Raw genomic sequence first — 24989 nt, 5'->3', positions numbered from 1 at the left:
TTGCGGATATGACGTCAAGCTGATATGTGCAAGGAGCGGATTACTCGTTTAATGAAGATTGTAATTAGAGGCTGTTCCTTAGGTGATGAAGCTAAGTGGGAATTAACATTAGATTTGGACAATCGGTTACATGTTACACTCATTATCACGCACAGAAGAGCATGATTGACAAGATATACTAAAGCAATTATTTAAAGGTGCCATAGAATAAAAACTGTATTCACCTATAGATAATAGAATAATAAGAGCTCTGTACATGGTAATGACATATCGTGAGCCTCAAACACATTTCTTTCCTTATTTTTATGTAAACCTTGTGCACGCAATAGACTGTTTTAAAACAGGCCAATCTCAACATAACACCGACTGTGACTTCACAGTCAAGATAGATGTATGCCTCCAACATTAAATTACACATTAAATTAATTACAAAATTGTGACTGCTGAGTTAGCGCTTCATGCTAATTAATGTTATGCTATCATTTAGGCTGAAGTACTATTGACTGTACAGTTACGTTTTGCAGGTCCATACAAACCCCCCCCACAAATTTACCACTCAGAAACATCCATTAACAATCTCTAAACAATAAGTTTATACCTCAAAATCGGAGGGGTTACTTGACTGTAACCTTGTTCCCTGAAAAAGCGGAACGAGATGCTGCGCTGCTAAGCGCTATGGGGAAACGTCTTTATCGTTGACCAGCTGAATATAGTGTGCAAACACGTCAATGAAATTGACCCGGAGGTATATAGCCTCGGTTGATGACGACATCACAGCGCACCTGATGCGAGGCTATAAAATAGATGAACAACAGCTGTGTCATCAGATCTTTTGTTTGAAGACCAGTCCTGGGACATCTACTGTACGGCAAGACAGCGCAGCATCTCGTTCCGCTTTTTCAGGGAACAAGGTTACAGTCAAGTAACCCCTCCGTTCCCTATCAAAAGCTTTACTCGATGCTGCGCTGCTAAGCGCTATGGGGAACGACAATACCCACGCTGCCGTGCTTGGAGATGTCTGGACCCCTTACGGATGTGTAAGTGTGTGCACAAGGACCGCAAAGAAATCTCAGACATAAACAACCAAGCTAAAAATAGTGGATGTGTGCGGAAAGGATGCTCCTGCCGCCTCACAAACATCTATAAGAAGGCACCCCTTCCTAATAAATAGCAGTGGGGAATACCCCTTTATGGAAAAATGGTTTAGACAGCAGCTTGAGATGTTGACTCGAGGACATGAGACCCTGGAGTGACATGAGCATCCAAGCTATAAAATCTTATGAATGTATGCGGAGAGGACCAGCCCGCCGCATCACAAACGCTCTGTAAGGAGGCACCCCTTACTAAAAGTAGCAGTGGGGGATACCCCTTTTATGGACAAATGGCATAGACATCAGCTTGAGATGTTGACTCGAGGACAGGAGATCCTGGAGTGACATGAGCATCCAAGCTATAAAATCTTATGAATGTATGCGGAGAGGACCAGCCTGCCGCATCACAAACGCTCTGCAAGGAGACCCCTTTTACTAAGCAGTAGAAGAGGCTACTCCCCTGGTGAAGTGAGCTCTCAGACCTGCTGGCGAGACTTGACAGCGCGCCTCAAAGGCAAGAGCAATGGCATCCCTAACCCAATGTGATATGGACTGCCTGGTGGCCGCAGCACCTCTGTTGCGGCCCCCAAAACAGACAAACAACTGCTCTGACTTACGCCACTGGCTAGTGCGGTGGACATAAGTCTGAAGAGCACGGACTGGACACAATCTGTGGTATAACTCCTGCTCTGGCGTGGTGAACGGCGGAGGGCAGAAAGTCTCAAGAATGACCGGATGTGCAGTCGAAAAAGGGAACCTTACGCAGGTAATTAAGATAAGGATGTAAAATCAACTTCACCATTCCTGGGGCAAAATCTAGACCGGATGGCGAGATCGCCAGAGCCTGCATATCCCCAATTCTTTTTAAAGAAGTTATCGCCATTAGAACAACCATCTTTAGTGTCAGAAGTCTATCAGACGCTGACTCTAGAGGTTCAAAAGGAGGTCTGAACCAGACCCTCAAGGACTATAGCTAGGTCCCACGAAGGAATCTTAGTTCTTGCTGTAGGCCTCAATCGTTGGATGCCTCCCGAACGGCGCCCCGTCCACCAAAGTGTGGCAAGCCGAAAAGGCGGCCACATAAAACCTGAGAGTGGATGGGCATAAGCTGCTGACAGCTTTTCCTGCAGAAAACTCAGAACTGTAGCAAACTGGCAGTTAACAGGATCTGCATTATGTGTCATGCACCATGCTTCAAAGACACCCTATTTAAAGGCATAATTCTTTCTAGTGGAAGGAGCCCTAGCACTCAAAATAGTGTCAGTAACATCAGGCGACAAACCTGTGTCCCTCAGTTGGTACCCTTAGGAGCCAAACATGGAGATTCCACAGGTCGGGCCTGAGATGCATTATCATATGAGACAGAACGCCCCTCCTCTCCGGACTTGCCCATGGCGAGCCGTTGAGGAGAGATATTATCTCTAAAAAACCATACTCTGTTCAGCCAACGCGGTGCTATCAGAAAGAGGCAAGAGCCTTGCTGGCGAACTCTGGCTAGAACCTGCGGGAGCAGCGTCACTGGAGGAAACGCATAAAGGCGTTTGTCCGGCCATGTGTGCGCCATTGCGTCCAGACCCAGGGGGGCTGGGGAACTCAGAGAGAAGTAAAGGAGACATTGCTGAAAAGAGGCCAAGAGGTCCACTTTCTCTCTGTAAAATCAGGTCCATATCTGAGACACTATGTCTGGGTGGGGTTTCCAATCCCCAGTCGATAATGTCTGCCTGGACAGTAAATCTGCTCCTACATATAGGTTTTCTGGGATGTACACTGTTCTGAGTGACAGGAACTTGTCCTGAGCCCAGAGAAAAATCTGCCTCGCTATCTTGTTCAGATTGCGCGAGCGCCGACCTCCCTGGTGACTTAAATATGAGACTGTCGCTGTGTTGTCCACCCGCACTAGGACATGACAGCTTCTCATTTGGCGGAGAAAATATTTCAGGGCCAGAAATACAGCCGTCAGCTCTAGGCAATTGATGTGCCAACCGAGCTGATGACCCTCCCATTCCCCTTGAGCTGGACGACCATCTAAGGTCGCACCCCAGCCCGTCAGGGAGGCGTCTGTCATTAGCAGTTTGCGATGACAAGTCGCTCATAGCGTGGGACCCAAGGCAACAAACCGGGGTCTTATCCACATAGTTAGTGTATGAAGCCCGTGGCGCATCACTTTAATCAGCCTTTGAGGGTTGGCCCTTGGATGAAACCCTCCGGCTCTGAAACGGCGTCATATGCAACAGCCCCAAAGGAATCACCGTGGATGCTGATGCCATAAACCCTAATATCCTCTGATATTATTTCACAGTGAGATCCTGGCCTAGCCTGACTCTGCTCAGGGTATGCTGAATGGCCTCGATTCGTGCGGGAGACAAATGTGCCCGTATCGTAATCGAATCCCAGACTATCCCTAAATAAGTCATTCTCTGGGCATGAGAAAGAACGCTTTTCTTGGCGTTGAGTCTCAACCCTAGAAAAAGTAGATGTGCTAACACAATGTTTTTGTGTTGGAGCGCCACCTATCGCGATTTTGCTAGTATTAGCCAATTGTCCATGTAATTTAAAATGCGGATGCCACGGAGTCTCAATGGAGCCAGTGCTGCATCCATACATTTTGTGTGTGTGCGGGGTGATAAAGCTAGGCAGACTGTAAGAACCAAGAAGTATCTGCTGTAAAAGCCTGACCTACTCTCTGGAAGGGGAACATGTTCTATGGCCCCTTTCATCAGTAGAGTTGGTATTTCTTGCAACAGTACATGCGTTCATTCCGGTCTCACAGAAGTGAATATCACGCCATTGAAGTGCGGAGGACGACGAATAAATTGGATTATGTATCCTAAGTGTACTGTGCTTATTACCCAAACAGAAACGGCTGGCAGTAGTTTCCACGCTGCCAGACTCTCTGATAATGGTATTAATTTTATTATTTCCTCTTAGGGGAATGCTAAAAACCCTGCACGGGGGGCCTTTAACATTGAAGACAGAGGGCCTTTAAAATTATGCGGGAAACCGCCCCCCCCCCCCCCCCCCCCCGCAAGCCCAGAGGCGGCGGAGGTGGAGAGGCTTCGTAAAGGCAACGGGACGGAGCGATCTGATATAACATGATATGCCCCGCCCACCGGCGAGCCCTACGGTAAAGAGTTGAATATTCCCTCATGCTTTTAACTTCAGTGTATTTCGTGACAACGGAGTCAACCGTGTCACCAAATAAACCCAATGGGGAAACAGGGGCATTTAAAAGAAAAGTTTTATCCTTCTCGTTTATGCCTGACAGATTTAGCCATAAATGCCTCTCTGTGTTAACCAGAGCAGACATAGTACGGCCGATAGCGCGAGCCGTTTATTTAATGACACGAAGAGACAGATCTGTAGTCATACGTAACTCGTCAAATGTCTCTTTGTCTATCGTCTCGCCTGCACTCAAATCCTTTAACAGATCAGCCTGGTATGCCTGTAATATTGCCATAGTATGCAGCGCAGCACCAGCCTGACCTGCGGCTTGATAAGCTTTGCCCACGAGAGCTGAAGTTATTTACACGGTTTCGTGGGCAGGGTAGGCTTCTTTAATGAGGACGCCGAGCCAGGCGAGAGATAACTCGCGTGCGTCTCTTCCACCTGTGGCATTTCGGTATATCCGCGCGTCTTCGTACCCACGATAGTCATAAATTGACGCCTTGGGCATGAAGCACGCAATGAGTATGGTCTTTCCCATGATTTATTTAATTCACCATGGAGATCCTCAAAGAAAGAGAGAGGCTCATGTTCCGTCCTCTCCCTTTGTCACTATAGAAACCTATCCGCTAGTTTGCTTTGTTTGGGGTTCTCCGGCTCGCGAGGCCAATCAATTTGCAACCTGGCGCGTGTTACCACCTCGAGAAGCTCCTCGACCGACTTTCATCGTGCGAGAAACGCTCGGAGGCTGGTTTATGAAACTCCGCAGAACCGAGAGAGATATCATCAACGTCATTATTATAATTACCCCCACATAACCCGAAGAAACACCGGAGTGCGCTTCGGAATCACGCGAAGAAATATAACTTAATTTAAGGTTGCGGTCAGAAAAAATCACGGCGAGCACGAATCATTTATATTGTGAATGATTCACAATGCTCGCACTCATCAGACTGTACAAAGCCATGACCGCATGCTCCTCCCCCAAACACACAAAACAGTTAAGTGTGTGTGTCGTCCTTCGCCATAAAGCGAAAACAAACACGACTTAGACTGCTCGTGACTCTTCTTACTCATATTTTCCTTTAACTTAAACTCCTTTAAAATCGGAAAGAGAGAAAGTCTGCACTCTATCTTGTTGGAATCTAACTCCTAACAAAGATCTCAAGTGAAGTTCAAAAGGTAAGAGAGAGATTGCATTTCAGTGTAGCACACGCTCATTCAGAGTTGGTCTGAAAATAAAAAGACCTGATGACACAGCTGTTGTTCATCTATTTTATAGCCTCGCATCAGGTGCGCTGTGATGTCGTCATCAACCGAGGCTATATACCTCCGGGTCAATTTCATTGACGTGTTTGCACACTATATTCAGCTGGTCAACGATAAAGACGTTTCCCCATAGCGCTTAGCAGCGCAGCATCGAGTAAAGCTTTTGATAGGGAACTGTATTTTCGTCTGATACAGGCTCAAACGTATAAGGTCTGAATACTAATGTGAGCGAGCTACTGACATGAGCTTCAGAGCAGAGCAGAGCTCAACATTATTATTCATGACCCTTCCAAATAGGGCAAAAATAGACCATTTCATTCAAAGCACAAATCCCAGAGTTGTAAATGGACATGTAAAAATGTTTCTGGTTAATTTTTGCACTTCTATGTAAATATCCAAGAACAATATAACAGATTATTTCAATGCATTATTTAGCACCTTTAAAAAAACATTTATTTTATTTTTACCCACATACAAAATTTCTCTTATATTTACTCACATACTCAATGTAAATGACTAATTTCGGTTGAACACAAATTAGTTTATATCAAAATGTCATCATGTTCTTATACGTCATCTTGTATATAAGCTAAAAATATTAATATTTATCTTTTACAAACATACTTTTTTACTTCAGAAGACTTTTTTAACACACTGGAGTCATATGGATTACTTTAACGATGGATGGATGTGCTTTTCAGAGCTTCGCCATGCCTATTAAAAATGTACAAAACATCCGTGGGCATCGGAAGCAAAAAAATGTGGGTGTGTCCAAAATATTTACTGGTAGTAGATGCCATTTTCTTGTATTCTGGGGTCTTTTAATAAAATAATTGCTTTTATAGCCTAAAAGCTTTGTTAACCTTGTTTTTGTGTTGCAGTATAGTGCAGCAGACATGAATGTAATGAAAACACGAAATTTAGTTTAAATTATATGGACTCTAAAGGAGGCAAGTGGAATGGATTTGAGGAAGCAGCAGCATTGAAGTCACGGCTGTAACTAAAACGCGGAACAGACTTTAATTTTTTAGGGCATTCCTCAAGTGGAAATGGATTTGACTGACTGATATGACAATGATATCTTTCCTGGAGATTTTCCTAAAAAAATCAAGTAAAAAGCATTTAGTATCACAGGAATCGCTTCGGTCTGTGCCACATCATCATGCAGTGACCCAGTGAAGCATACTTGAAGAAATGGATTGAGCATGTCAGTACAGATCACAGATCAACAGCCCCTGTGAGAGACTCGCCAGCTTCGCTTTAAAGCCCATCACCTTCACTAACTTCTTAAAAGCATGAAATTTAACTTTCACATGGTTAGTGACCTGAAAGAAAGCAGATCTCTAATAGACTGGCTGCACTTTGACAAGTGAACAGACATATGCGCTAAATTAGAGAAAAAGTGCGTGGGTCCAATATCACAAGTCTTTAAAGGTGGGTGGGTCTTGTGCCACCCACATATAATGGTTCAGATGCCCATGATCTCTACAAAGGTCTTATTGGCTTTGTATTACTCAAAAACATTTTACCAAACGACTACATGGAATGTATGCGGTGCAAAGCAAAAAAGCCTCTACAGAATAAAGATGTCAAAAGCCAAGCCTGTGCCGCTGCAGTTGTGCCGTGCGCTTTGTTAAACCGGCATTTATCCACCATCTGCATTTACCATCAGAAACACTGAATATTTCAATCTGGCATCTTTGCAGTCACAGTGGCAAAAGCAAATGAAGGTCTTGTGCTGTGGCGAAGAGGAGAAAGTGGGGTGAACTCTTCCATCGGGTCTCATTTTCATGATAAGAGTCATTACTGAAGAGAGTCGTAATCGCTGATGTGACTCTACTAGTGCAGGAACTCAACGAAAAGCTATGATGAGATACTAAAGCAGCGTAGCAAGAACTCAGTGTTCATTTACACTGCCGGAAATGTGTAGAAGCAGCTGTTGTAGTTAAATGAAAGGTGCATTTCACCTCTATTACACCTTAGGGGTAACATTCATCATAATAATAGCACTGTAAGAGGCGATTCCAAAGCACTTTGTACTGAATGTAAAATATTGCAGGTTCAAAGTGGTTGTTTAATATTGTTTTGCTTTATTTGTCACGGTCTCATATGAGCACATTACAATGGAAATTCATTTACATTTACACATTTGGAAAGATGCTTTTATCCAACGTGACTTATACAGTGCATAGCAAGATAAACATTTCTTAGCAGTATGTGTTTATTCTGGGTTCAAACCTGTGATTTTTTGTTGTGCTGTTAATGCAATGCTCTACCACTGAACTATACAGAAGAACTGAAGGTGTATGCACTCAATATATGAATGGCTTTATATAAGATGAAGACCTTTATTAAAGGTGCACGTGTAACTTTAGGAGGATCTCTTGACAGAAATGCAATATAACATAACTAGATTGTCAGTGGTGTATAAAGACTTTACAAAATGAACTGTAGTTTTTATTACCTCAGAATGAGTCGTTTTATCTACATACACCGCGGGTCTCCTTAAATGGAAGTCAGCATTTGGTGCCGTCATGTCTCAACACTAGCCCAAAGGGAACAAACTGTCTTATAGAGCATGTTTCGTCACTACGTTGTCCATACCTGCCAACATTGGGATTTGAAAATAAGGGAAGTTTCCCTGACCCTAACAATCTCCCTGTTTATATGCAAGGGAATGGATGGGTACACTGCCAAAAATAACTTTCTTAGTATTTTTGTCTTATTACAAATATCTAACAATTCTTAAATCAATAGATATCTTCTCGATGAGCAAAATGACCGAAGAAAATAAGTCTAGTTTTTAGACAAAAAAATCAAATAAGTAAATTTGTACGGAGCCCCTAATATGACATTGGAATAAAAAAATCGAACGTTTAGTTTCATGTGCTCACGCGAAACCTTCATGTGCAGATTTTTTTTTAAGTTTTGTTTTGTGTGCTCACGTGAAACTTTCGTTTAATTTTTGCTTCAATGTCCCCTTAAGGGGATCGCACACCGGCCACGCAGCTCAGCGCTGCGCCGTTCTAAAAAAATTGAACACATTGTTTTCTATGAGTATACGCACACCGGCGCCACCAGGTCGCACCTGTCTGCGCCGCCCAGCTGTGACTCAGGAAGTTGCTCTAATCCCTGTCGCGCCACACAGCGCCACTCACATAGTTTTACATTAAATAACATCATATTTGTCCCAAATCATTAACGATTAACATTGGCTGCTAACGTATATTTTGCATTTTGAAGTAGACGCTATCTGACGAAGCTCGCGCTAATGTGCACTTCCGGTTTACAATACCTACACTGTAAAAAATCCAACTAATGAAATGTTGGACGGGCAAAAATATAAAAGTTAAACCAAGTTTTTTGTTTGAGCTAGTTGAGAAGACATATTATTTTAAGTCTAGATAAATCTGTGTTTAAAATATTAAATGAATGGTTATTTTCAAATTCAGTCAACATTCAGAATGGCTAGTGTTGACTGAACTAATTAAGACAAATCAGGTAAATATGTGGACTTATGACCGCTATGTTTCCTGACAACAAAATGCTCATAATATTACTGTTATTTGGTCACAAAATGTAATTTTAAGAGTTGTTCAGGCGTGAATGTATGTGCTTAAAGTTTAAATATGCGGTCGGTTAATAAAGATAGCGTCTATTTAAAAATGTGCTCGGACACTTTCGGACGTAGATGAGCTCCATATGAGCTCCAGAAAATCACAGACACTTAAGCGCTCACACCCCGCCCAGCGCAGCCTTGCCTCGGCAAGTGCATCAGAAATCGACTGCTGGCTCTGGTATCTCTGTGGCGTTTAAACGTGATTGAATTCATTTTAATTTCTCATACTTAACCCTTTCATTGTTATGTTTTAAATCATATTTTAGGATTGCACTTAATTGATATCGCTGTTGAGTGATGTTTCATATATTTTACATTTGTTATAACCGGACTGCATGCGAATTTGAACTTCAGAGCTGAAGGAGCGGGTGGAGAAATAGTCCCAATATCATAACAATCTTAAATAAAACTTCTAAATATACCCGTGTGCGCACCCGCGTGCGCGCGAGTATGTACAGTATGTGCGTGAGTTTTTAATTCAAAATGTCTTAACTTAACTCGGAAGGATCTGAATCACAGGTCATTTCATCTGAGATCATTCCGCATGTAACAGCTGGAATCACTCACTGTTTCCCACAACGACACAAGTCATCAGCCGTTTCCTCAAGGTCACGTCAGGTAAGTGTTTGTAAATAAATGTTAATTTTAGACTATATTAATTGGCAAAGACGCAAATACTCGACGTTTTTGTAAACATATAAGTTATATAAAGGTGTGTTATGTTATATGTGTCCGAGTTAAAGTGTGTGTTATGTTATGTGTCCGAGTTAAAGTGGAGCTATTTTAGTTAAGATAATACCGGACAGGGTTTAGGACTCCGTCTTAATTATAATTGGGACATTTTTTACAAACAAACCTTATAAAATACAATACTGGCGTGCATTTTGAGACAAAACAATAGCACTCATATGTTAAGAGATGTCAGTATTTTAGTCAGTGATAAGTCCTGTCTGAGAAAATCGCCCAATAGTGTTTAATTCAACTACGTGTGATGTCTGAGGGAAATTTGGCAATTTTAGGGTATAAAATCTTTCACCGTCAAGCTTTATTATATTAAACATGTTATTTATGTATGTGTGTGTGTTTATATTCCTCTGTTTATTAAACCAGAGCGGTGATGATGTGGAAGAGGCAGAGCAGAGGGCTGAAGAAAGTCTCCTAAATGGCCCTGCAGATGTTCTGACGGACTTTGGAGTGCCTTTTGGACTGTTTTATGCCCTCTATTTAGAGAATACTTAATTCTGTATGTTCAGTCTGTATGATAAGTGAATAAAGCTTTTGTTTTTATGTGACTGAAGTTAATTATTTGTTAACAACACCAGCATAAATTATTTGATAAATAATTTAAAAAAGTTTCTTAAAAATTCCCAAATAATAAATATTAATTGAAATAACACATACAACATTGAGTAATTACTTAAATTTTAATTGACAGAGTCTTTGCTGTAAGTTTTTAAAGATTCAACTGATTAAAACATTTTAGTTGAATGAACTATAAAGCTAGTTGAGCAAACATACTTTTTTATATTTGAGTCAAGTTTGGGCCAACTAAAAAACATCAATCCAGGTAACACTTTGGAGTCAGAAATTGAGTGAACGTAAAATTTCTGTGGAACTAGTTACTAAAAAATAATTTATTGAGCCAACAATTTATTTTTTACAGTGTACGAGTTGTCCTGGACGCGACTCGACGAGGCGCTGCGAGGCTGGTGTGCGATCCCCTTTAGGGGCTCCATACATTTGTGCTTAAAAGAAGCAAAAAAATAAAATAAAAATAAAAACTGCCACGAGATATGAAAAAAAATCTTAAAATAACTTTACTTTTTTCTTAAAACACTCAATTCAAGAAAAATAAATGTAAAGTTTTCATACCCCGGCAGATTATTTTGCTTGTTTTAATCACAAATTCACTTAGATTTTATATTTTCTTGCCTAAAAACTAGACTTCTTTTCTTAGGTGATTTTGCTCATTAAGCAAATGAATCTTGATTTAATAATTTTTAGATATTTGTACTGAAAACAAGACAATTTTTTTGTTATGTACACCTTGTATTATTGTTTGTATGGCTCTCTTGCAGCTGCAAGTGACTTGTTATACACATAGGTCACAGAGGTTACATTCCTTAAAGGTGCTCTAAGCGAATTCATGCGTTTTAGACCATACAAATTTTTTGTTACATAAAGCAAACATCTCCTCACTATCTGCTTGCTGCCTGTCCGCTGATCAAACTGTAAAAAAACGCGATCTCTGTAGACAGCCCAGGCTCCACAAACCGCAATAAAAACATAGTGGCCAAACCTAGCACCACGAAACAAAACAAAGTGTTCCAGCCAATAAACGACAAGAAGGATTTGGGGGTGGGGGTTGGGCGCATTCATGAAAGCACGGAAGGAAGGGGGAGGAGTTCGCTACACTCAGTTTGTTTGAAAACTGTTCAAACATCAACAAAAAGTGACGTCTCACAGATTCGCTTAGAGCGCCTTGAACACCTTCTGAGTTAAGCAGTTACAAAACACTACACGCAAAGATATAAAAAAATGCACAGCACGCACATCCAAATGTGTGAGTTTGTGTCTGGATTGTGAAAGCTGGCGGGCGGACTTATAGCTTTGCGCGCCGCTTGTAAACCCCTCAACCCATCCCCGGGATCTTTTTTCTTCTTGTTACATTGGCAGGTGTCGTTTGAGTGATATATTACAGATATACTGCCACCTGCTTTACCGGAGGTGAATGTAGCAAACATTTATTATAGAAAGACAAAAATACGGGAGAAATACAGGAAATTGTTTAAACAGGCAGGAATGAATGGTAAAATACGGGAGAATCCCAGGAAAAACTGGAGGGTTGACAGGTATACGCTGTCTCAGATGATGATGACTGCCCTTCTGTGGTGGCTACTGTAGCTTCACTATACTGAGCCAATGGTTGCAATTCACAATCTCACCACTAGATGCCCCTAAAAATCTACACAGTGGACCTTTAAAATTTATTTAATTTTTGTTTTACTTGTCAGGTGATTTTTACTGGATGTATTTACACAGTTTGTGAAATCAATTGTTTATCTATCTGACTGTATGAATGCAATGCACTATTAATACCGTTTTAAGTTTGGCTTTTGGGGCACTGTATGTTATTTAGGCTTATACTGCAGAAAACTGTTAGAGTGACCTTTGTGCCGTGTACCATCAGTGTCAACCCTCTCATGTGTCAGATTTAACAGTTGAGGAACATAAGCGCCACCCTACTGCATGACTTGGTGCCCTGCCATTGCCTTCAATGCGCTCTTGTTCATAAACCCACAGGCATAATAACTTGGCATTATTAACCTCCTCTTGCAAAACAGCACAAAATAGGACAATGACAAATTTGGGATCAGACTTTTATTTGGACTCACATAAATAACAATAGTTCATATATATATATATTTTTGTATATTATACAATTTTATATAATATATATTTCCTCCTATGATTTACATTCTTTTCTTGCTAAGTCATATTTATTGAAACAGGAGAATAATGTTAATGAACACACAGCTGCTTGCACACATAAAAGACTGAAATATCAAAAAAGATTCATCATCACTTCTTGAATCCCCCCAGAAATGTCAAAACAATCATATACTGTGAAAACAGAAATGTATTTTATTGACCAGTCAGTATAATTGCAAAAAAAACAAAAAAAAAACACGGATAGGTTGAAATCTGATATGACAATGATATCTTTCCTGGAGCTTTTCATAAAAAAAGTATCACAGGAATCGCTTCGGGTCTGTGCCACATCATCATGCAGTGACCCAGTGAAGCTTGAACGAATGGATTGAGCATGTCGGTATAGATCACAGATCAACAGCGCCTACGAGAGACGCACGAGCTTCGCTTTAGAGCCCCTCACTAACTTCTTAAAAGCCTGGAATTTAACTTTCACATGGTAGTGACCTGAAAGAAAGCAGATCTCTAATAAGTACTTAAGATTTGCCCGCAGATATCATCAATGATAAATGGCAATAAAGGCGTATGAACACATTTCGCTATGTTTTAGCATCATAAAATGAGACCCATCCAGGCCAAAGTACATGACAGTGACTGCTGCAGCCAACCAGTCAGAGCACTGACAGCACCTACAACATTGAGAACTGTCTAAATGATCCAAGAGTGACTGAGATGAGGGACAGGGCAGATGTGAGGGTGTGTTCACACAGAAATTAAACTGAAAATGGTTTGACATGGCTGTAGTACAAGCCTCCCACACTGACTGCTATTTCAGCTGTGCAGAACTCAAAAACATGTCTTTTGACTACTGATTTACTGATCGAGCATAACAAAACTCAGAATGAAACCTGAAGTGTAGTGCGTTTTTTTATGTGTACGCGAATGTACATGCACGGTCGAATGCACAGCCTTGCAAAGCAATTTATTTGACTCGTACATGTACGCAGAAGTTTGACGCATGTGCATTGCGACAAAATGCAACGCATCTTTTTGAGTTTCAAAAATCCTGCGGTGCATGTACAGTCAGGGTTCCCACACCTTAGTTAACTTCACATTTAAAGGTGCAGTGTGTAACTTTTAGAAGGATCTCTAGAAATGCAAAATCATATACAAAACTATATTATCAGGGGTGTATAATGACCTTTCATAATAAACCGTTATGTGTTTATTACTTTAGAATGAGACATTTTTATCTACATACATCGAGGGTCCCCTTCCATGGAAGTCGCCATTTTGTGCCGCCATGTTTCTATAAAAGCCCTTAAAGGAATAGTCTACTCATTTTCAACACTAAAATATGTTACCACCCCAACCAAGAACCGTTGACACATCCCTCCATCATCTGTGTGCGTGCACCAAACACATCAACGTTTTTCCCCCTCAAGACGAGCAGCCATACGAGCAGGCTCGGTGGCACAAAACAAAACGTAGCGCCTTTCTAAACGGATTCAAAAGAGGAACCACATCCCATGGCGCAACAGCACCTTTGGGAGCACTTCGACTCGACGCAGTAACACCCTCCCTCTCCCATTATGAGAGAGAGAAGGGGAGCGGACTTTTCAGGCGAGTCGAAGTACTCCCAAAAGTGCCATTACGCCACAAAATATAGTTCCGATTCCAAATCCGCTCAGAAAAGCGCCACGTCTACCCTGCACCACCAAACTTGCTCGCACAACCACTCGTCCCAAATAGGAAAAACGTTGATGTGCTTGGTCACTTCTAACTTTATCTCTGATTGGTACCATTGAATGAATAGGGCTAAGCTAAATGCTATCGAAGCGTCGCAGCGCGCTCCAGCGCTTACGTGCACACACACAGATGATAGAGGGATGCACCAACAATTCCCAGTCAAGGCAACAACACATTCCAACACTGAAAATGAGTAGACTATTCCCCCAATGGACTAAGTGTTTTTACTAAGTTGTCTCCGACGATGGCATGTTTGTCTGGTGGTGGCTTCCCTAGCTTCTCTATGTGTTTCAAAAGCGAGGGGTGAGCAGTGGACTGAGCCATTGGTTGCAATTCGCAACCTCACCACTAGATGCCGCTCAAATTTACACACTGCACCTTTAAGGACCTTTCAAGGACTTTCCAATACCCTCAAATTCAAGTACTAAATGTGGGGACACATTTCAAGTGAGAGCAAGGTTACATCGTGTTACCTTTTAAGATACATTATTACAGTTCCCTTTCGAGGGAACTTGCGCTGCGTTACTGCGGTGACACTTTGGGGACGCCTCCAGGGGTAAGTGCGTCTGAATGTGTATATCGACAAAGACAGGGTGATGCATGTCGCTATCTGAAATATTACCAAAGACGGCATTACAGGGACGCAGAAAGTATGGCAAGGCGACGCAGCGTCTCGTTACCTTCTAATGGAACAACAGTTACATACGTAACCCGAGACGTTTTCATGTGTCAAACACAACTATGCAAAAAAGCATTTTGGTATGAATCAACATTCGCATACAGAAGATATAAGCATTTAAAGTGAACAGTTTAGCACGTGTGCTTAAAAAGTCTAGAGTCCAGAAAACTTCTGGCATAAAATAGATTCAAGGACTTTCAATGACCTGTATCTATGTATGTATATTTTCAAAAACTTCCCAGGGCCCCCCAGATTCACAAACTTTCAAGGATTTCAAGGAACCCTGTACAGAGTATGCACACTCATCTGAGAATGAAAATTGTGTCACGCGCACTACATGCAGACCCTTGCGTACACATAAAAAATGGACCATACTTTGGCCTTAATTGGTTGCATGACAAAAATCAAGTGAAACTGGTTTCCTCATAGGAACTTTATCTATGCTTGCCCTTAAATACCAAACTGGTCATGCCACAGTTGGTATTCACTGGAAATCATTATAATGCTAAAAACAATGTAATGCCTGCAGCTATTAAAACCTTATTGCTAAAAAGTATAGATAAACAAGATGAAGCTGAGATAGAGGAATGAAGCTGGATGAACTGTGAGATAAATGGCAGATAGATCTCTATATCCTAAACTGATCATCCAATCCTGATCCCATCATTCTATGATGTCACGCATCTCAAGTTTAGACTGGAATATGTCACATAGTAGTAATAAAGTTTGTTTGAGAGAGAAGAGATGGTCCCTTGCAAAAAAATGTAAAATCTATTTTCAGTCAAAGATGCAAACTATAGGGTGAAAGAGTCAATTCAGGTGTCTGAATTGTAATGCTTTCCAGCCCTAATTTAATAAGTCAATTCTGCTCCAGGAGGGCCACCATCCAGCACAGTTCAGATCCAGCAATTGGCTGTAATTTTCACATAATCCTGGAGATCAGATTAGCTTGTTCAGTTGTGTTTGATCGAGGTTGGACCTGAACTCCACAGGACGGTGGGCTTGAATGCCCTCCAGATCGCAATAACCCACTGCACGCATAACAACCTAGCAATCGCGGAGAACTGCACTGCAATGTTTAGTGCTAAACTTCATTTCCTGACTCGAATGACTCCTTTAATCAGCAAGGATTATAGCGAATGCATTTCCCCATCACTATGCACCAGGAAAAGTAACATATTACCTCACGAAATGAATCTCTGTGCTTTCAATCAGATATAAAAAACAAATAAGACCATTCATGCTCATTTAGATGAGAAATGAGACAAACCCGCTAACACTATAAGCATTGCGGAGAGATACTGCATTGCTGTCAGTGTCAGTAGTACTGTATGAATACTTCCCAATCTGCATATTTACAATGAAAACAGCTTTCAAATAAAATTTAACATGCTATTGCAAAGATCTTTTGCTACACGCTTGAATTTTTTTGCCTGCACGAGCACAAGTGATTGTCTTTACGAACCCAGCTCTGGGTGTCCTTATTACAGCCCTGAATATCACACAGAGGAAGATCGTGAAAGATTCATAACAGCCATTAAGAAATTAATATTACTGTACGGTATGATGACGCGGTAATATTTGTTTGGACGCTCGATTGAATTAACGTTCACGAGTCACAGCACATATAAAACCGATAAACACTTTAGTCGCCAATTCATATATTTGCAAATGAATGGATGTGTGAAAAAAGCATGTGATGTTTACTGTGGTTTTAAAAGTCTTGAATATGGAAAAACTTATCCACGGATGGGATATTGTGGTACATTAGGAATCGTATACCAAATATTAAAGATACACATAAAAACACCTGGGGAATTTGTGCCTCATGCTTTTCACAAAAAAACTCAACAAAAAAACTGAGATAGTGAGAACAAATCACAGAGGAAATACATATCATGCCGTTATAATTCTAGATGAATTATAAATCAAAGTATATTTTTCGCTCCCTGAATATGAAACGAGTGACCAATCATCCAATTTATCCACTATAATAATCCACTACATCCAGCCCAAAACGAAGTCCAACCCTGTCATTTTACACATAGGGGTAACTCTAAAAAGTGCTTTTAGGGATACATTAAAACGGACAAAAAGCAAACCAACCTATTAGTTATAAATAATGTACAATTTCATTTCCTCCTTTCAGCTCTCATAAGAAACGATTCGACTTATTTTTGTGCCCAGAACTATTAGTAACAACTTAACATCCATAATACCAAGCTGCACTTCATTCCAGTTTTAAAAAACCAGGCAAAGAAAAAAAAAACTGGAGGCAGGAAACCCATCGGGCCCAGAAACCCCTGAAATTCAGCTCAGTGGCAACTTTTCATACCGGACACATACGGTGAATCCTGCTGGCGACAGATGCTTTCCTGGTGCTCGGAGCAGTCCACGAAATCAGGCACGGGCAGTCCTGACATAATCATCAAAGATTTATTCCAGATCATGAAGGTGGGAGCCACCGGAAGCAGGAAAGAAACGTCAAAAGTGTATATGTGCTGGGAATTCATGGCATCGTAGAAGGACAAGGCGTTGTTGTCGTAGTCCAGGAGCACGCCCACCCTGCGCAATTGCAGAGATGCTTCCACCAATGACTCTTTGTTGTTGTGTCGCACCAGGAAGTTGTTGTTGCAGCGCGAGAAAACCCAGGAGGACGAGTTTTTACCGCTCCATTCGTTTTTGGGTGCAGATTTGTAGGCCACGCCGATCGCGTACCTAACAAAAGGAGATTCACAATACTGTCATTAGATACAAGCGTGAGGCTTTCGAAGGGGCAGTCTTGTCTCACTTGATGCTTTTTATGAGCTTGAATATGATGACCATAAAGGAAAAAACTGATTTTTAACTACAGTGTTTACACAAACCCATCTTTGTGAACAGGGGCATCATGTATAAATCTGTGCGCAAGATCCTTACCAAAAGTCTACGTAAGCACAAAAGCCAAAAATGGTGTATGCCAAAAAATATTACGACTTATAAAACAAAGCAATGTTCCCTTTATAAATCACAGATCACCTGCAAGTGTGCATACATGAATCATCATCAGATCCCACCCTGCAAGCCCATTCTCCCATTAAGTTAGTTTTTTATAAATCACAACTTTTGCGTGGGAACTGGGGTATGCAAGTTTCCAGCCCCGTTTTGTGAGTACGCACACTTTATAATGAGACCCCTGGGCTCTGAAAACCCAGCTAAAGTAATTTGTTTAGTTTTCTACATAAAATCGTCCTACATAATATCTTTAAAGTCCCCATGAACCGGAAATTGCGATCGACTTTACTTCCGTGTTGTGACGTATTTCTGAGTGAAACAGAATACCACGTGATAGTGGGCGTGACTTATGTTTTTTCACCGTGCTTTTATTGGATATAGAAAAGTAGGCGTTACATTCACACAAGAGGGTGGAAAATACATGAATTTGAAAAAATAATGACTTTTTTTAATAAACACTGCAATATTAAAAAATAAGAATAGTCGGTTTTGGTTTCATTTGGGACTATAATATTGACTGAGCAAGATCATGTCAAAGATTAAAAATAAAAATTTAAAGATTAAAACTTTGATGCTCTTAATCTTGAAATTAGATTATGAGACTTTAGCCTGAATTTCACAGACAGGGTCACATATACCTAACCATGCAAGATCCGTTAACATTACTTGCATCCATGCACAAAGGCTATCAATGCCCAAACAGCCCATTAACAGAGTAAATCCATGTATATTACAAACCTCTATTGTGTGGATACTGGGTCAATGACGTGACATTAATTATTTTGTGTCCATATGGTTCAATTAAATGTAAAAGAGTTAAAATTTCAAATTAAATTTGCAGATTACCTGCTGACATTCTCTTTTTTGAGGACCAAGTCTAAAATTTCTGCTTTTATTTTATTTTGCAAGAATATTTGGGGGATAATTGCAAAAATGTCAATGTGGTAAAACCGGTCTGTGTCAATTGGCGTAACTAATAATTTTTAAAAAATTAAAATACAGTATAATTATATTTATAAAAAATGTGGAATAAAATATAATCATCTAGTTTAGTGTAATATGATTTTTTTTACATACATTTTACATCATTTATAGATTATTTAGAAAACAGAGCTGTTTTTAAGCATATGTCAGGACAAATATTACAATAACGCATTAAAATAACTAATAAAATTATATTTCCTTGGCACAATTGGTGGTTACACCATTTGACATTTTCAGGTCCATTCAGTCCTAACTTTCATAAAAATGGTGCAAATTAAATTTTTTTATTGCATAAAATTAAAGGGATAGTTCACCCAAAAAAAAAAAAAAAAAATTGTGCGCCCGGGCTTCGTTTACAGTCTGAGGGAGATGCACGCTGTAAGTTTGAAAAAAAACCTTCACAAACATGTCTGAGGATAACACGTCATCCGCGTCACTGCAGTCACGTGACTTTAGTGCTGTATAAAGTCGTAATTTTTGTTATTTTTGGACCAAAATGTATTTTCGATGCTTCAACACATTCTAACTGACCCACTGATGTCACATTGACTACTTTGATGATGTTTTTATGACATTTCTGGACATGTATAGTATACCGTACATAGATTTATAATGAAGGGTCAACAAGCTCTCAGACTAAATCTAAAACATCTTAGATTTTTGAAGATGAACGGGGGTCTTACGAGTTTGGAACGACATGAGGGTGAGTCATTAATGACATTATTTTCATTTTTGGTGAACTAACCCTTTAACATAAATACACTAAATAAACCTGATACGTGCTTTTAAAACAAGATTTTTAAAACGGATTTTTGCCAAATACATAGTCACTGACCCTACTATGTAAAATCACATACCATGTGGAGGCTCCCAGTAAGACCTCCCAATAATGGCAGCCGCTGTCGATGAAGACGTTGCCGGCGGCTCCGTACGATCCCGTTCCGCTGAAGCGTTCCGGAGTGTGACTCTTCTTCAGAGAGCTTTCATCTTTCTCCATGGTCAGACAGTCATTAGACAGACGCAGCTTCTTGTGAGCTGTTTTGGGGTCCAGTTTGAACGGCTGGCCTGAGGAAAAGAGAAAAAAAGACAGGGAAGATGAGCTCACAACGTCAAGTGGAAAGAGTTTCGTGACCTGAGGAGAAACTCTCAGTGATGTGTTGGATTTAATGGACTTTGTTAAATGTCAGTTTTAACTGTTCATATTTCAAGATGATAAAAATCGCAAAGAATGAAAAAAAAAAGAATCGCATGATTTGTCAAAACATCTCAGTATGTGATTCAAGCTTTACGTTTCTTAAAAAGCGGAGGTCACCCCCTGAACCCCGCAGAGCCGACATTTAACTTCTAAATCTTTTCCATCCTCAGTGTAATAACTGACAAGACAGGAAAACAATCAGCTACGCTTTGTCTTCTCACACAAACCAATCATCTCAACCCAGAGTCTGCTTTACTGCACCCGGATACAAAAGGTTTTTGCGATGTGCTGCTGGAAGCCAATTACATTAATACGCTTTTGTCTTTGAACTGCTTATCGCTGCGAGCGCAGCCATTCTCGATGCTCGTGCGCAGTCATGCTGTTTTACGGCATGTCTTTGAGGATGCTGGGAAAACAGATGCAGGCGCATACACGCATGGCAGGCTGCAACAAGCAAGAATGCTGGAAAACCTTTACTGCCTGCTAGTATAAAACTGATGTGCTGAATAAGACATAAAAGTGTACGTATGGATAATTGTGCAATGCTGATGCCTAAGAAAAAAACATTGCATCATATTTAAGGCATTCATTGAATGACTTTGAATGTGTGTATACAATGGTGTGGTTTCCCATGGATTATCCTAGTCCCAGATTAAAATGCATGTTTAAGATATCTTGCATGTCCTGCACTGAAATATCTAAACATATATATCAGTGCCATTGTTTGGTCTCAAGATGCACACCAGTATTTGTAAATGTCCTAATATAACAAAAGATCTAAACCTTGTTTGGAAACCACCCCATTGTGTGTAAACTATTAAAAGTTACATTGGCACCGAATTTTCCTTCTTACAAAAACAAGAATGAATGCATATATCTGGTTATATATACAGTAGAAATAAAAGTGGGAGAAATAACAACAAAGCTGCTCAAAACCAGCCAAAAATAAAATACTGATAAAGTTACAAAGTCTGACTCTGTCAGGCTTTTTAATTTGAAGCTGAGCAAGCAAAACCACAAACTGAAAAGCGTTGAGTAAGAACTTGTATATTTATGGCAGGTGTGTCAGATGCTGACGTCTGTGTCAGATATATTCGGAGGTTTATGTGCATGTCGCAAAGTGCCAGCTGCCGCCATTACATAAAAGACTGCGGTTTCCTTCAGGCAAACCTGTAAATCAACAAGATCATTTTTTAGAGAGCAATCTGATGATATATAACAGTAAGTTGCACTTGCACTAACTTACTTACAAAGAGTTTTTGGGACACGTTTTTTCTTCTTTATTTAAATATTCCTGGCCACCCATTGAATTGTGTATAGCACAATCTCAAACTCAGAACTTCAATTAACTCTTTCCTCGCCATTGACAAGTTATATTGTCAATTATCTCTTAAACTGCCAGCGTTTTTTTTTTAAGTTGCCAGCCAGCCCCAGCATTTTTCATGATTTTCACAAAAGTTGAATGCCTTCCAAAAAAATTTCTTCTTTAAATATATAAACATACAATATTGCAAATAAAAGAACAGACCACCTGCTTTCAATAAAAAAGTTTCATCTTACCTTTATTAGTTCTCTTTGTATCACCTCTTAAATATGGTTAGGCTTCTTTAAAAACACCAAATTTTGAGCAAAAACCTGAAATAATTTCATTTTTGTGAAGGACTTTTGATAGAGATCGGATTCAGAGCGATCATTATCTATTGCGAGTTAACTTGTCAATAATGGGAAAAGAGTTTAAAGAGAGAAAACGCTTCCCAGTCAATGACGAGTTTTTACTGCAATCCATATTCCCGCTATTATCCATAAGGTGGCGCTCTTTCCCAACTTATAAAGCACTAAAGCATCCACTAATCAAAAAACAGCAAAAACTCTGTGTATGTTTTGATCATCGCTCTGAATCTGATCTCTTACAAAAGGGCCTTTACAAAATGCAACCATTTTAGCTTTTTGCACCAAATTCTGTATTTTTGAAGAAACCTACATATTTGAAAGGTGATAAACGGAGAACAAATGAAGATACGATGAAAACTTTTTCTCTAAATCAGAGAGTCTGTTCTTCCATTTGATATATTGTATGTTTACATTTTTAAAGAAGGCTCATTTTTTGGAAAGGCATTAAACTTAAATCTTAAAAAATGCTGCTGCTGTATGTGGTGAGGTTACACTCAGCTCCTGCTCTTTGTCTGGGCCGCTCTGTCGTACGGTGACCGATGAAAGCTTGAGTGATGTCAGCGCTTGGCAGGATGAGTAAATATTACTCCCAGTTTTTTAACAAGTAAACAGAGTTGCCCTTGAGTGATATTTTTCATATTAGCTTAATGTGCAGTCACCACCAGCCTTCATTGCTGATCAAACAGGAAAGACATCCTATAGAAACACAGTGTGACTATACACACAAACACAGACAAGCAAACAAACAGTCATGCTCATTTTTAGATTGCTGTCATTCCAAATGTACTTTAGCTTCAAAGGCCTTAAGCCAGTGTTCCTTTTCATTCCCTTTTATGTCCCTATGTTTTCCTAAGTAACTTTTAATAACTACTAATAACACCTGCCTGTAATAAGTGAACTTTGGTGGTCATCTGATCATTTAGATTTTCTGATTTAATTTAGGTTACTTTTACTCTCTGTGGGCAGGACTGAACACTCCTGGGCTAGATGAAGCAAACTAAGCTTTAAAATAAAATATAAAAAGTAATAACAAAGGCAAAACAACACATTCAAGGTAAAAGACAGAACATGAAGGTTTTTAGTTATGCAAACTTTGTTTTTAGCATTGTAATTAATTTAATGTTGGGGCATGCATCTAGACAGTAATGTTACATTCAGTGTTATGTTGAGATTGGCCTGTTTCCCACTGGCCTTTTTCATGCAAGGTTTACATAAGAATGAGGAAACAATCGTGTTTGAGGCTCATGATGTGTCATTACCATATACAGAACTCTTTTTATTCATCTATGCCTAGGTAAATACAGTTTTACACTCTACAACACCTTTAACAAATATTACACTTATTTATTCTATTAACCCTAACCATACCCCTAACAATCTACTAATACCCTAATGAGAGTTAGTTGACATGTAGTTGCAAAGATTGTAGAATGTCTGAAGTGAAGCATTGGAATAAAGTGTAACTTTATATTTTATAAATCAAACATGGGATTGTGTACAGTCAGCCCAAACTGAGTGAAAATCAGGTGAAAATCTGGTTCTTACCCTGCTACTTAGCAAATACATGTTTATAGATAAACGCGCATAAAATATTTAAACTTACGAGTTTATGGGTGGATTGCACCAACAAGGATTAAATTAAGCAGCGTTTAGAGCTAATCTAGGGTTTGTTGATCATTTTAATTCAAGTTGTGTTGCACCACTTAAATTTAAACACAGATTAACAAATCTTAGATTAAAACTTTAAACTGTATTAAACCCTTCATATGCGATTTATTTTGTCCGCCATGTTCAATTTTTCAAACATTGTGAGTCGCCAAACTCACTTTGTTGAGACGTTATAATAAACGCATCTTTGAATAGCACCACCACGCTCGCGATGTGTGTTTCTAATCATTTAGCCAGACATTTAATTGTAAAAAAACATATTTAAACCTCCTCATATGCAAGTTTAAAGTTAATCCCTCACTGAGATTTAAAACAGAGTTTAAAGTAATGGAGCAACAGGATTAAAGACAATCTAGGTTTACTGTAAAATTTAAACTTGGATCAAAATGGCAGTTTGAGTGAAAACCTGATTATTTTTAAACAGGTTTAAAGTTTGGTGCAACAGAATTATTAAATAAGCTTTGATTTAAACCAGATTTAGGCCTAATCCTTGTTGGTGCAACCCACCCTAAAAATTATTTAATAAGCTATAGACACAAACCAAGCATACACAGAATGACCAGATAAGCGTTGCTTTATTTAAAAATATTTTACTGCTGATGGCCACAACTGACCAGTCAGAATGAAATCCACATTTTAAATAAAATATATATATATTTTTAATATAACAAAGAAAAGTATTTGTTATATTTTGGGTAACCTGGCTGAATGGTAGAACTTGACAAATGCAGTCAACACTGCAATCTTTAAAAAATGTGACCCAGGACCACAAAACCAATCATAAGGGTCATTTTTTTCTAAAATATAGAAAAGATGAAAAAAAATCTTTCCATTGATGTATGGTTTGTTAGCATAGGACAATATTTGGCCGAACTATTTGAAGATCTGGAATCTAAGGGTGGAAAAAATCGAAATATTGAGAAAATCGCCTTTAAAGTTGTTCATAGTTGTCCAAAAAAAATTTTAGGATAAAAGAAAAAATTTATTAAGTAATTATATAATTAATAATTTTGACCCATACAGTGTTTTGTTGGCTAATGCTACAAATATACCCATGCTACTTATGACTGGCTTTGCGGTCCAGTGTCACAAATGTAGAAAATGAGAATGAGATTTACTTTTGTTTCCAGCATGCTAGGCATAATTTATCATAATTGGTCCCCAACGTTTTCTGCTTTTGCAGATGACAATCCCTCACAAATGCTGCCGAGAGATGAGTTATGAATAAGAAATGGTGATCTATAGGATTGTAGGGGTTTGGTGGTCTTGGGCACAATTTCGCTCTGGTTTCCTGAATCTAACAGTTAGTTTGATTATGTAAATGTCTTTAAATAGAAACGGCTCTCTGGGGATGTGGGAGAAGTATCTGGACTTTTGTCAGTCGAGTAAGCACAGAAACCACGTGTGTGCTGAAGAAAACATGAAATAGAGAATTGACTCAAAGTCAATAATGTGTTTAAAAGAGTCAGATGGGCT

The 24989-nt window shown here is 39.6% G+C and overlaps 1 protein-coding gene and 1 long non-coding RNA gene across 7 annotated transcripts in view; one reads left to right on the top strand and one right to left on the bottom strand.

The window, feature by feature from the left end:
* The first annotated feature begins 9417 nt into the window (after nt 1-9417).
* Nucleotides 9418-10433, top strand: LOC129422523 (uncharacterized). The gene is made up of 2 exons (XR_008637430.2): nt 9418-9759; nt 10252-10433. It is a non-coding gene; the product is annotated as an uncharacterized lncRNA (long non-coding RNA).
* A 4098-nt stretch (nt 10434-14531) lies between these two features.
* Nucleotides 14532-24989, bottom strand: part of mid2 (midline 2) — a 141692-nt gene continuing 131234 nt past the window's right edge. For all 6 annotated transcript variants that reach the window (XM_055177752.2, XM_055177749.2, XM_055177751.2 and 3 more), the window contains 2 exons: nt 19837-20044; nt 14532-17719 (listed from right to left, as the gene is read on the bottom strand). In XM_055177752.2, the coding sequence (XP_055033727.1) occupies nt 17317-17719; nt 19837-20044 (611 nt within the window). In that variant the 3' untranslated portion in view covers nt 14532-17316. The remainder of the gene's footprint in view (nt 17720-19836; nt 20045-24989) is intronic.

This window comes from Misgurnus anguillicaudatus, chromosome 16, assembly GCF_027580225.2.
Source record: "Misgurnus anguillicaudatus chromosome 16, ASM2758022v2, whole genome shotgun sequence".
NCBI lineage: Eukaryota > Metazoa > Chordata > Actinopteri > Cypriniformes > Cobitidae > Misgurnus > Misgurnus anguillicaudatus.
This window is presented reverse-complemented; position numbering and strand designations above follow the sequence as displayed.